The sequence below is a fragment of the Balaenoptera borealis genome, assembly GCF_965194805.1.
Source record: "Balaenoptera borealis genome assembly, chromosome: 1".
In the NCBI taxonomy this organism is placed as follows: Eukaryota; Metazoa; Chordata; class Mammalia; order Artiodactyla; family Balaenopteridae; genus Balaenoptera; species Balaenoptera borealis.
In genome coordinates, this window is record NC_138860.1 from 62330842 (window position 1) to 62345752 (window position 14911).

At 34.8% G+C, this 14911-nt stretch overlaps 1 protein-coding gene across 10 annotated transcripts in view; it reads right to left on the reverse strand.

Moving 5' to 3' along the window:
• The window catches only part of DCAF6 (DDB1 and CUL4 associated factor 6), a 166180-nt gene that overhangs the window by 68699 nt on the left and 82570 nt on the right, over positions 1 to 14911 (reverse strand). For 7 of the 10 annotated variants that reach the window (XM_082360638.1, XM_082360633.1, XM_082360635.1 and 4 more), the window contains exons 8-10: positions 14211 to 14304; positions 12635 to 12754; positions 11005 to 11265 (exon numbers count right to left, since the gene is read on the reverse strand). In XM_082360638.1, coding sequence (XP_082216764.1) covers positions 11005 to 11265; positions 12635 to 12754; positions 14211 to 14304 — 475 coding nt within the window. Of the gene's footprint in view, positions 1 to 1044; positions 1216 to 11004; positions 11266 to 12634; positions 12755 to 14210; positions 14305 to 14911 lie in introns of all 10 variants that reach the window. The other 3 variants (XM_082360632.1, XM_082360629.1, XM_082360631.1) reach the window with 1 other exon arrangement.

Below are 14911 nucleotides of genomic sequence, written 5' to 3' on the forward strand. Positions count from 1 at the left end.
CACCATGGTATTACATAATATGCTTTTATCACCACAGCACTTAGTGGAACAGATATTTATAAAGTGGAGGTTGTCCAGTTCTACCAATATACAGATTAATTCCAAGTAATTTAATCAGAGTTCTCAAAGTGATTAATTCCCAACTCATCACTCCTTAGGGTGCCAAAACAAAGTGTATCAAAGTAGTATAATCTCATTAGTATGACAGCACCTACTATAGTACCTATAGTACAGGATACATAGTATCTACTATCCATCTTGAAAGAATTAAGTTGACAGATTATTTTATGCGATATCTTTCACTAATTCTTTCAACAAATGTTTATTGAGCATCATGAGCTTTTTGGCCATAAAAATAACTTGAGCCACTAAAATACTCAATGAAAAAGAGAGTGGCACAGATTATTACTGTCTTATCAGAGTTTTATCGCAAAAAAACAGGAACATAAAACTGGAATATTTTTGCTGCCCTGTATACCAGAAAGTTGATTATGTGTTGGAGGAATAAGTAAGCAAATATTGAAAAATTTCAAATAATTACAGAAGGGGATGATTGAGTCAGCATGCTAGAACGGCCAAACAACATTATAATTCTAAAATCTAGCATTACTAGGTTTATATGGGAATAGAAATACTGGTTAACTTTCAAAGCAAAAAAAAAAAAAAGAAGAGGAGCTAGGAGCCATAAGCACAGATAGCATTTCAGCATATAGGAAATTTCAATAGAACTATCAATGTAGGCTCTAAGTTCACTAGATTATTACATAGTATCTCATTAGCCATAAAAGTAATAAATATTTGCCCTTCTCCACAACTACAAATAAAATAATGGACTATTTTATATTTGCCTCTCTAGCAAGTGCTGCTGCCAATCTGTCCCTCTAGCCGTGTGATGATAAATTTCACCATATGCAAGAAACGGAGGGAAAAGCTGCAAGCGCATCCGCTTTCTTTGGAAGGGGAAAAGGGAAGCATCTTATTACACAGCAGCAGAGTTAAGAAACCAACGCTACCAGCTGCTTAAGGACACTTGACATGAACAACCTGAAGCCTGAGGGTCCTGTGCAGAGCCCTCCCGAGAAGCCTGATCAGAAGTGGAAGGCTGCTGCTGGGCGCGCACAGCTAGCTCCTGCTGCCTCTGCTGCTCAGCCTTCTTAAGCCTCAGTTGTTGCAGGCGCTTACGCAGCAAAGCTATCTCAGGCCCCCTTAGAAATTCTGACACAGATAGGAAAAGAAAGGTGAAAAGATAGTAATACAACAGAACACAGCAAGAATCTGATTATACATTAAAGACAGAAGGGTATAAATAAAACACATGTCTCATAGAGGAATACTAAAAACAAATGACTCAAAAAATTACTGATCATTAAATTATGATCAACTATACATACTTACACACCCGAATGCTTCTATTTAACTATGATGAATTAGACACATAGAGTTCTCTAAGGGTATTTAAGTAATTAAACGGAATGAAAGTAAAATCTTCCATAAGCAAAACATTTAAAAGTGAACATTCCTTTCCTAATTGCATCTCTTTTTACAATACTAAGAAAAATTGAAAAATATCAGTTATCTCATTTACTCTATATACAAAAACTACTAATTTCAATCAAATAATAATTAAGATTATGAAAAAGTTATGCATTTGGAAATAACTCTTGAAATTTATTAGTAGAGAGCCCTTTAAAAAGTAAAAGTTTTACATTTTTCAGCTAAAATGTTTCTTTTTATGTTGGAATTATCATTTACTTTTTCTTTTGAGCTGAAAAATACATAATCTTTAACATTTTCTTAAACTTTATCTGAGGCAGTGGTCACAGATAAAAAATAAAAATAGTATAACATGAAATTCTGCAGAGAATACTGAGTACCTACTAGGTATGAGGCATTGTTTTAGGCTCTGGGGATAAATGAAACATTGAACAAAAAAATAGTCCCTACTCATTTGTTTTGAGAGGAAAACAGACATCACTGCACACATACACACACATATATAATATACATGTATGCATTTATCTGTGTCAAGTAGGGATAACTACTATGAAGTGAATGGGGCAGGGTAAGGTCAGGGTGATGAAGATTGTGGAGGAGTGGTGGTTGTTTTATGTATGGTCATAAGGGAAGGCTTCTCCTCCTAAGATGATTTTTGAACAAAGACCTCAAGGATGTGAAGGAGTAAACCACATGGATATCTGGAGGAAGAGTGTTCCAGGCAAAGGAAAGAGCAAACACTAATGTTCAGAGGGGGAAGTATATCTGGATGCGGGATATATACTACAGGTAATGGGAGAAAAATTTGCTGATAGTTTGGATGCAGAGTGATCCCAAAGTTTTTGGTGTAGATAACAGGAAAAATGGAGTTGCCATTTATTGCGACGGGAAGAATCGAGAAGGAGCAAGTAGTATTAGAGGGAAGAAAAGAACTAACAGATATCCGAGTGGAGAAACTGCGTAGGGACTCACTGTAATAGTCTAGAATTCACCAGTAAATCTGGATGTCACTGATGATGTTACTTTAAGCCACATTAAGAGAATAAGTAAAGAAGTCTAAGAACTAAATTCTGGGACACTTCAGTGTTTAAGAGAAGGAAGAACAGGAAGAGTAAGGAGAATCCAGTGAGGAGGCTGGAGAACTGAGTGAGCCAAGTTTTGTAAGCTCAGTGATGAAAGTGTGTCAAGAAGGATAAAGTAAGCAGTTGTGTCTGCTGATACAATGAAAAAGATACTGACCGAGAACTAACCACAAAGAAGACCTTGACAAGAGCCGTTTCAGTGAAGTTACAGGGGCCAAAACCTGGCTGGAACAGGTTCAAGAGAAAGGGGAAGTAAAGAAGTAGAGGGACACAGCATATATATTTTTTCTAGAAGTTCTGCTGCCAATGAGGAACAGAGAAATCGGCTGATTGTTGGTGGGAGAACAGAATCAAGGGAGGTTTGTTTGTTTTAGTTTGGGAGATAATACATATGTTTGTATGCTGATGGACAATGTTTAATTGGGAGAAGGAACAAAGATAATGAATGAGAAGTGGGCACATGCGGGAATGATGTCCTTGAGTAGACCAAAGGAGGTGAATTACAGTGGATAAGAGGAGGAATTGGCTTTAGATAGGTGCATAAAAATGTCATCCACTCTAACCAAAGAGGAGGCAGAGTATATGAGTAGAGATTAGTTGTAGATTTGATGGAGGGAGCACATGGAATTTCTCTCACTGACACTGACAGCAAATTATACAAACTACCAAATAACTTTCAGCCTCTTTTATATAGATTATAAGAGTGTAAAATTTGGTTTGTTGTTTCAGAATCAATCATGCCAGAGACACTAACCTCTTGTTACCATGTCCCCTGTTTATAAAGAATTTTATGCAATTGGCAGTTAAGGTTTAACAATTCAAGTGTCATCATAGTCTTTCATTGCTAGTTCCTCCTAGAAAATTCTCCAGTACCAAGTAGGGTAGTATTCATTAACAAATAAATTGTGACGCTCAATAGTATAGTGCCTTCTTTTTAAAAAAAAAAAATTTTTTTTAATGCATTTTATATTTATTTATTTATTTATTTATGGCTGTGTTGGGTCTTCGTTTCTGTGCGAGGGCTTTCTCTAGTTGCGGCAAGCGGGGGCCACTCTTCATCGCGGTGCGCGGGCCTCTCACTATCGCGGCTTCTCTTGTTGCGGAGCACAGGCTCCAGACGCGCAGGCTCAGTAGCTGTGGCTCACGGGCCCAGTTGCTCCGCGGCATGTGGGATCTTCCCAGACCAGGGCTCGAACCCGTGTCCCCTGCATTGGCAGGCAGATTCTCAACCACTGCGCCACCAGGGAAGCCCTAGTGCCTTCTTTTTAGGTATATACATATCCCATAGTTACTGTCAGCATAGTAGTAACACTTTTAGCAACATAAAATAAAGCATTATTATGCAGCCATAAAGTCTGTCATTTTATACTTCAAAAGAAATTACCATAAAGAGAGAGATTACAGATATGTCAAGTTTTGCTAAGAAAACTGAAAAAAAAAAAAAATCACAAAAAATTCACCCAACTTCATGGTTGTTTCAAACCCTCTCTCTTGCACTGCCAAATGTTTTATGGGGATATGAGTCTCCATCCTAGACCCACTAGGTGATGTAGCAAATCAATAGCAGGCTCTAAATATAAGCAGTGGTGCTCTATAACTTGGAAAATTAAGATTTAGTTACAAAAAAAAAAAAAGATTTAGTTATGATAATGTCATGAACCATTAATTCAATGCTCCCAGTGCTTTTCAAAGAAGAATTTGTTTGCTTACTTGAAGGCTGGTTGTATGTCTCCCCAACCAAGTTAAAAAAAAAAAAAAAAAATGAGGCTAGGGAAAGAAGTCATCATGCAGCTAACTAGGAGAGGCAAATATTGAATTAAAAATTCCAAGCAGAAATACCAATCTAAACAAATAGTTCTGCTAGCAGTTTGAAGTATTAAAGGCACATAAGACACATACACATTACATCTTTTTAAGAATGTATAAACAAACATATATAATTTGTAATATGAATAAATGCTTGGAGAACAAATTTTTGTTACCATTAGCCAAAATTGAAAGTGAATACACTGAATACCTTTGGGTTGAACTTTAAAAGCAATAACAAAAAAATCCTCAACAAAGAGTCAGGAATTGCTAATGGGAAATTTGTACTTTCATCTCCTGAAACTACTAACCTTGCTCTTCTTGTTTTTTTCTGAAAGACTCTAGGCTAGTCTCCCTAATGACAATTCCCACTGATGGAAAAGAACAATAAACTATAGTTGACCCAACAAAGGTCTATTTGGTTCTAACCTCAAGTCCTGCCTCTCTTCCAATACATAAGGTCTTTTGTCCTGGACACTGGATTATTTTTATATCTAATTTGGTGGTACTTTATCTGCTTGCTATCAACTGTCCCCCACTCCCAACTTGCTCCTTTGTCCAGGTGATCCTTGTTTTTTTTTCTCCTAGAACTGGTCACTCCTTTACTAACTTCCAAGTTCCTCTGATCTCTTCTTTAGTTTCCCCAAAGTGGAAGTCACTAACCTAATATTTCCACTTGTTTCTAATCTCTAAATTGCCTGTATCTCATCTGACTAGATCCTGATCCCCTTTAAGGAAACTATAAACTGAGTATCTGGGCTTTGAAAGGTTTGCTTTGCTATGCCATACAACAGAGTTCTTACTTCCCCAGGAATTTTTCTACAGAGCTCAATTCAGCTATAAAGATTATGAAAGGACCTAAATAAATGTATAAACCTGAGCAGACACAGTAATTTGTAAATAAGCAGGAATCCACGCATAAGCCATGAAACACTATCTTAAAAAAATTCAATTCTCATGGTCTGAGTGGTCCATTAATTAGAAACACATGGATCCTTTAGGTGACTCACTTCTCAAGGTGAGCCCCCAAAACTGAGTTTTGTATGTACTGATATCCCCATCCAATCCAAAGAAACCACCTTCTCTTTCTTAGACTAAAGTAAGACCAAAGGAGGCAATTAAACTATAACACACTGGAATGAATGCCTCATTTAACATTCTCTCATTATAGGAAGCTCCTTACCATGGAAAAAAATTACAGATAACACACAAAATGAAGACATTTCTAGACTTAGTTTAAGAAACAACTAAAAGTGATGTCTGATAGGCATTACTAAGAAAGAAAAAAATATTTTATAGTTACTTTGAAATACTTTTTATAAATAAAACTATGAAGATTTTGTTTTAACCTATCAGCTCACAGTCATACCTGTTTTTTTTTTTTTTAAATACTTGTTGAATTCTTTTTTTTCTTTTTCATTTGCATTATTTATTTATTTATTTATTTATTTATTTATTTTTGGCTGTGTTGGGTCTTCGTTTCTGTGCGAGGGTATTCTCTAGTTGCGGCAAGCGGGGGCCACTCTTCATCACGGTGCGCAGGCCTCTCACTATCGCGGCCTCTCTTGTTGTGGAGCACAGGCTCCAGACGCGCAGGCTCAGTAGTTGTGGCTCACGGGCCCAGTTGCTCCGCGGCATGTGGGATCTTCCCAGACCAGGGCTCGAACCCGTGTCCCCTGCATTGGCAGGCGGATTCTCAACCACTGCGCCACCAGGGAAGCCCCCTATCTGGTTTTTAAATAGATAATCTTATAACCATATTTTCAAAGGCACAGTCTTTTGTTAAATATTCAAGAAAAGACCATGTATAACATAAGAATCAAAATGTTAGATTCTGGGTTATGTATATAGAATGTAGTTTCAAATGGTCTATGTGAATGAAAATAAAATTCAAGAATATGAAGGGTGAAGATGTCCAAATTTTAAAAAAAGATCTACCAACTGACTTCAAATTCCACTTTAGTATATTTTATCTTCCTAATTCAGCTACTATACCCAAAGCCAACTCTGTGGCCCCCTCTAGATACACTATTCTTCAGGTATGCATTTTATATATTCACCTCACTGTGGCTCCATTTTTTCTTCCTACCCATATTTCTGTCTTGATTTTATCATTTATCAAAATGATTTTTTACAAGTATTTCCATAAAATATTTCTGGAACAAAGTAAGAAAAAATATCTATTCAGTCTTATGTGGTCTGGACAGCCGAGGGCAAATAATGGATCTAAAAGCAATAAATGACTGGATGTCCATTCACAGCATCTTCCCTAGGTATCATCAAATTTGCAGAGCCTACTGGAAACATCCAGAATGAATGAAATGGGACTGAAACTATAAAGACTATAATATAGCTAAATATTCTATATAGGTTATACTAGCTTAAAGATAACAGTCTTAACAGTATCATTAAAGAGTAACTATTGTTGGGAAGAAAAAGAGGCTTACATAGAACAAGATAAATAAAATCTCTGTCTTTATGAGAGCATTTTCTAACAAGAGAAAATAAGTCATAAACAAATGAATAAAAAATAAAATAATTACAAATTTTAATAAGTACTTTTCAGGAAATAAATAGGGCTATATAAAAGAAAATAAAATTTTAGGGAGGATAGGAAAGGAAGATGAATCTAGCTAGAGTAGTTATCAAAGACCTCCCTTGGGTGACATTGGAGCTGAGAACCAATAAAAAAGGAAGAGCTGCTTCTCAGGTACAGAGATCAGTAAGTACAAAGACTCAGAATCCAAAAGAAAGAGGCAGAAGAAAACTTGGCACATTCAAGGAACTGAAAGAAAACCAGTACAGCTGGAGCATAATGATCATTAGGAAGTGAGAATGTGGTATGAAATGAGGCTAGAGATAGGCAAGGGCCCAGCCATATAGGTTCTTTTAGGTCCACAGTAAGGAGTTTGAGTTTTTTCTCTTGTATTTATATTTATAAACGCATTTAGAAGTCTTTGAGGGGTTTTAGACAACAAAACTATATAACCTGATTTAACATTTTAAGATACTCATCCTGGCTGCTGCATGGAGAATAAACTATAAGGGAACAAGAGTAAATGAAGAGAGATCAATTAGTGGACAACAAATGATGTAAGATGGAAAGAAGTAGAACATATTTTAGATACAGAACCAACAGAACTTGCTGATGGATTGGGTGTGGGACATGAAGGAAAGCAAGGAATCAGTAACTCACAGGCTATTAAAATAAGCACATGAGCAGTAGTTACAATTTACTGAGATATGAAATGACCAAGATGAAAGAGATTAGTGAGACGGGAAGGATAGGAGGATAAATTAAATTTCAGTTTGGACACATTAAACCTAAGATGTCCAAAGATAACCAAAAAGAAGTCAAATAAGCAGTTGGACACAGGAGTCTATAACTCAGGGTAGAAAATCAGATTGTCAATATACATTTGGGAATCATCAACTTAGAGGAGATATTAAATGCTATGGGAAATGATGCAATTAACCAGGGATAGAGTGCATGTAGAGAAGAGAGCACAGACTAGGGGTTTTACTAAAATATTGAGAAATATAGAATAAGAAATATCAAAAATGGCTACTGAAAACCAGCCAGAGTTGCTAATAAGAGTAAGTAGGCAAAAGTGGTGTCATAGATGCCAAAAAAGGTAAGTGTTTCAAAAAAGAAGTGACAGACTACGTTAAACGCAACTGGGTTAAAAAATCTACTAACTACGAACAAAGAAGTATACTTTAAAATAGGCAAAATGGAAGTCACTGGTGACTTTGACAAAAAGTTTCAGTGGAAAAGGAGGTTAAAAGGCAGAGTGGAGCTGGTTGATAAATAAGTGGAAGATGGTAAGAAAATGGAGACAGTATATGTAAGCTATTCTTTTGAAGACTCTGATTATAAAAGGAGCAAAGACTTGAGTCTGGAGGGGAATATGGGACAGTTAAGAGACATTTTTAAGACAGAAGATAATTATAGAGCATGTTTGACGTGGAAAGGAAAAATTCAGTAGAAAAGGTAATAGTAAAGATGCAGGAGAAGGAGCAAAGTCCTTGAGAAGCTGGAAAGAGATGCACTGGCTAGCTTTTGTTAGGAGCAGATACACTTCTTCCCAAAATGTGACTGCTTCTGTCACAGACAATGTGAGTATAGATGCTGGAAAGTTGGGAGATTCAAAAGTAGGAAAGTGAACGCTTTTTTTCCCCACTGTGAATGAAAGAAGGTTATCAGCTAGGGGGTGGGATGAGGGTAAAGGGCGGTGCTAACAGTTTGAGAGACATGAAGGTGTGAAACAGACATTCTGTCTAGGTGCTGAGCAACAGCGTTGGAAGACTGCTTTAACGCGGAGTGCCAATGAAATCTGTAGTCATGAATTTCTTCACTATCAGTGACTCAGTTGCAGACTAAGAGAAGGCAAATAATTAGGTTCAGTCAGAGATGGAGTTTTGCCAGGCAAGTCTTCACATTCCCACTGTCCCTCTCCCTCAATCCAGTAAAAGTGACAGAGGAAATGCAAGGGACCTGAATGAAAGATACAAACATTTACATAAAGAGGTATCCACAGCAAGGCAAGAAGCATACTTTTTGTTTTCTCTATCTCTATGCAAGGCAATAATAGAAATCATGGCTCTAGGATGATACTCCCACCTACATGGACAATTCCTACTATCCACAAACCCATCTGGACTTAGAAGTGAATAAAAGATTGAGAAAAAAAACAAAACAAAACATAAAGAGCATTAAGTTCGTATTGTTAAAATGCTAAACTCTGGGATTATGAAAGGCCTATTGTCAAAACAATCACAGACATAATCTTTAGATGTTACATCTAATATCAAATCATCTTCCTCAACAGCAATACTGTCTTGGTAACATGGAAATATTCCTCTTTTCCATAGTTTAGTCAGCCAAAATTCTTTCCATAACCTACCAGTTAAAAGTATTTCCTATGTTTCTTTGAAAAATATATAGACAAAAGTGCCAAGTAATGTTCAATGTTGCTTGATCATCACAAAAATGGTTTTTTCTATTTCAATGATTCAATGAAATAGAAATAGTATTCAAGTATTTAATACTTACCTCAAATATTAAAAAGGATTTAGTAATTTCAAATGTAGTATTAGAATGTGTTAAGTATCTATGACAAAAAGGAAAAATGAAATTCCATACTAAGTAGTTTACTCAGAAATGTATTTAAGAAACAATTGGAATCAGTTAAGATTCAGTGGAACGTGAACATGAGATAGGGAATCTTCTTGCTAAGTTTTGACCAAACTTATAATTGATCAGAATCTTTAAGACTATTCCCAAGCATGCTATCACTTTAAAAAGTCTTGTTTTTACCAATTTTACCTGTTTTGAAAAGCAAACTTTTAAATGATTCTGTCCAGACTTCCCTAACCCTCCAAAGTATTTTATTTTCCCATAACTTGAAATGCTGTATCAATCAGAATGTGGAAAATCTAATTTTATAGCTCATCTTTAGGTTATTATTATAGGTAAATTGTACACAAGTGTTATTTAACAGCCACATAATTGAGTCTGGCTTCTATTCCCATAGAAACTGAAAATGAATTACCAAAAATGGGATATACTAAAAAAAAAAAAAAAAAAAAAAAAAAAAAAAAAAAAAGGGATATACTGATAAAAGAGTGCTTAATTTAAAACACCCCATATTTGGTGATCTGGCATCAGATTTCAGAGAAGCAAGAATAAAGTGACAGCTTGGCAGTTAAGCTGTTAGGAATTTTTTTTATAGGCTTTAGCTGAGGCATGCCAGATGTATCTTTAGTTGCTAATATTTTTGATTATATATTGAGGAATATACTTCCTTATAAAAACTCAAAGAAAAATATGAATGAACATCTTGTTGGTTATTATAATTACATGTATATATTTAAAATGTCAAGTAAACTACAGACATATCTGCTAAAGATTACTGATGTAAACACTAGCACATTCCATAGCTGGGGGTGGGGTGGGGTGTTTGAACATGAGGAGTTGTAATATTGAGAGGAAAACACAATTTTAACAGAATTTAGGAGTTGATTTTTTTCACTAACATCAAATACCAAGAAGACAAGGATTTGTTAAAATAATTTTTTTCACATAAATATAGGAGAAATAATTCTTTTGGTAAATTGTATACATTGTTGACAAGAGACCACATAAAATTCATCATAAAGAATGTATTAAAAGTATGTCATGATTTGAGGAAAAATAATTTAAAAAACATAAATACAATGGATCTAATAATAATCAGGGCTATATTTTCACTATCACTTTAACACAGACAACCAAAAAAGCTTAAGAAAGATATTTTGGTCTATAATGCTCTATAAAAGTAATTGTTAAGTCAAGTGCATTAAACTATGTCAAAACACTATCTGCTGGTACTTACATTTTTTAAAGAACTGTCTTGTGTAAACTGAAGATTCCTGCTATTTGTTAAAATTCATGCAAGTGAGGCATACTTGAATTTTGTTTTTAAGTTACACATTCACATATTACATGTCATTTTGATCATTTATTCCAGCAAGAATAAGTTGATGTGATTTAGTATCTTTCAAAATAGCCCAAAAAGAAGTTTTCATTATCAGAAATCATCAGATGAACCATAGCCTATTTAAAGAGTAACATCCTCACCAGACTGATGATGTGTGTGGTGTCCAGATGCCTCAACAGACTGCCTTTGTTCACTGACTGGAGAAGACAGCAAAGAAGTAGAATGAGGGCTTTCTGTAGAAGATGATGCTGAATGAGCCTGAGCTGACATCATAGAGGATGTAGAAGGTTGAAGAAACTGTTCAGCTGGAGTGTCTACTTCCATAGCAGTTTCACCCACTTCCAAATCAGTACTTGATGGGACCGCAGGAAGAGTTGAAACATCTGACTGACTAGTTCCACCTTCAAAAAACACATCATAATACAAATTCAAATACTAAATGCTTTCCAAAACCAACTACTCTAGAGATATGCTCAAGAAATACGTGTGCACAGACACACACACACACACACACACACACACAGAAACAGATAATTTCAGGATATCAAAAGCACCCACCAGGCTAATTAATCGGGGTAAAAAATTTACCTATGGCACATTCTCCTTATAATAATCAACCTTTCAAGCAAAATGCTCAGTATGGTAGCTTGACTTACACAAAGCTAAGTAACAGCTTGAGAGATTCCTATAAATAATGTCTAGTTCCTTAAGTTTGAAGATGATAATTCTGATTTAATAGCTGGATAATAGGATATGGACTTATATTAATATATTTCTACTCTATAACATAATGTCCTTGGTAAAATATTTAATAAAAAAATTTTATTAACAAGAGTAAAGCTACAAATAGGTGATAACAGGATTAAGTTCCTGATTCCCATTTCATTAGCAGTCATGTCTCAACCACTAAACTAACATGATGCAGGTCATGATTTTAAAAGGCTTGAATGTCTACTATGTGTTGTGCTAGGCCTTGTGCTTTCTGCAAAGGAATAATTAAGAATACTCAATAAACATTAAAAATTTCCTTGATTTTGCTTCAAATCTATATTATTAAAAGAAAGACAGAATGAACTAATCAAGTTCATGTCTTGCAAGATCCAACTACTACAGAATATAAAAATTTTTCTTTTAATCATCTTGATTTAAATATTTCTTACTTTAAATTTAAGCACAAATGTAATTAACTCTTAAGCAAATCCATAGTCTAAGAAATCTTTTTAAGTTTGTATGCAGAATTTAACAAGAACCATTTATGGATGAAATTCAACAGAATTTTTCATTTTGGGACTTAAAACATTTAGGAGTTAACTTTCATACTCCTGATTTTTGACAGAGATAAGTAACTTGCCAAAGACCACAAAGCTGGAAAGTAGTGAACCAAAATATGAAAACAGGTCGGCTAACACCAGAAACAGCAATTGACAGCCATTGTATATAAGTAACCAAAAGAAGAAACTATTTAATTATATAAAACTTATCTAAAGAGTTTTATCTATATCCCTTCTCAGAGCACATACAAAAGTACTTACAATAGGGGATATCAGAGTCTCTTACTTTTTTTGAGAAAAGCAAAAAATGAAGGCTAAGTCTAGAGGAGCAAATTTTACCAAATACCCTTTGTTCTCTACTGCTCCACACAATACAATAAGAACCTTATGATTACTAAAGATATAAAACATGGTATACATTAGATGATATAAATAAAACTGACTTCAATAAATAGTTTTTGCAGGTTTTCTGGTAACTTTAATTAATAACAAAAAATACCTCTGGGTCGAGATCTTCCTCGTCCTCTATTGCTTTGTGCGACTTCGCTTGCTTCTTCAAACCACCTTGATAACATGTCAGACATTCTCTGCATCAATGACACATTGGGACTTTGCTCTCCTATGACAACACAGGTCTTATCAGTGAATTTAGGAATAGGTCAGGATCTTTCATTAATGCAAAAACCTTGATTTGAAGGCTTTAAAATGAAAGCAATTTTAAAAAATCAAATTGCCTAAATAAATTATATGAATGTATATATAAACCTATTAGGGCTATCTTCACATTTTATAGTAAATGTTTATATGAATGACTCTCCATCTCTATTTTGAGTTCCTCAAGAACAGGACTTACATCTCCTACATGTTTGCCAATTCTTAGGTACTTCCACACTACCACCCCTACCTCAACCCACATCTTTAGTTCTAAGAGTAGACAGCTAGGAAGGGCTCATGAATTCTCAGTTGAACAGATTGAAAGAAAAGTTTGACCTCTCACTTAAATTTCCTTAAACTGAAGGTTTGCCCTCTCACTTAAATTTCCCTAAACTTAATTTATTTTTAATCATCATTTACTGCAAATTCCACATAATTGAAATTAACGGAAACCAGAAAATTTTTTATTTATCTCTTTCCTCCCCGCTTTTCTCCCCTCAAATATATGAGTATTTTCTTAAGGACATTTTCGAATTAAGTATCACATCAAATTGAAACTGTGACAATTCTATTTTACAATCATATAATTTAAAATGGAAATCATTTGTTTTTGAATTTTCTGTGAAAACAATTTATTTTATGCTTCATTACCTTTATATAATGTAGCTTCATATTTTAAAATATATTAAATAATACCAACAATAATATATTGGGAAATATGCTTTTGATCTTAAAAGATTTCAGAAATCATTGGAATAAGATTTTTGCTATAGATCCGTTTATTAAAATCACACACATTACTTCTATTTTAAATGTGCCATCGTAAGAGACTTCCCTGGTGGCACAGTGGATAAGACTCTGCACTCCCAATGTAGGGGGCCCGGGTTCAATCCCTGGTCAGGGAACTAGATCCCACACACATGCCACAATTAAGAGTTCACATTCCACAATTAAGAGTTCGCATGCCACAACTAAAGAGCCTGCCTGCTGCAACTAAGACCCAGGAAAAAACAGGAGGAAAAACAATTTTTTTATGTGCTCTTATAAAACTCTCAGATTGGAAACTGTGAGTTTTCATTGCTCTTTATATCAAATACAAAGGCAAAAATTACTATGTTTGATAATACCCAATGTTTTTTGTGGCAAAAGACATTCCTACACTTTCAGTGGGAATACAAAATAGTGCATACTTTTCAGAGGGTAATTTGATAACTATCAAAATTAAAATGTAATTATCCAGTGACCCACACATTGTACTTTTAGGAATTTATCCTAAGATACACTTACTTGCACAAGTATGGTAAGATATGTATGAAGAGGTTTGTTACAGCATCACTTATAATAGTGAAAAAAATGGAAACAAGTTAAAATATTAATTTTTAAATACCATATTTTTAAAAAGCTGACCAAAGTATAGTTACCATCTCTTTCTCGTTCACTCTCAGGCCTTGCTCGGGGTCCAGTATCTGACCAATCACCACGAAGTCTCAAACGCTTAACTGGAGGCTGCCGTAACTAAAAGATGAGGAGAAAACTCATTTGCTCAATTCTTAAAGCACACTGTAAGTCTAATAGGTTCTTTCCATCTTCTTACTTTCTTTATTGAGATGCTAATCAAACTATGAAAGATAGCCATAAATATCCATTGATGTTGACAGCCTATACTTATTATCTTCAACCTAAAGTTTGAATGCAACTTTAAAATCATGTAAATGTGATATCTAATCCTACCTGTATCACTTTCCAACTGACAAGAGGAAAGTTACCTAACTACATTGAGCCTAAGTTTTCTATTATGATGATAAATATAGTCTAGGTAAAGTACCTAAATACCTAACTGGCAATAGAAGTAATCATTATTTTATTATTATTACTGACAATTTGCTCTCTGGTTCTCCCCCAGCACCTGTTCCAACCCTGCATTACTCACCTCAGTGTCTCTACTCTACCTTGTTGCTCTCATTCTCAACTATTAACTTTTCCTCCTACTTCAGAGAAAATAAAGTCAGTTCTATAGAAATGACATCAATTTCCTCAGCTGCATTCTACAATTTACCTATATCTACTTCTTAATTCCTTCCAATCTTTCTCAGGAGATGGATCACTTGTTTTGTTTAAGCTT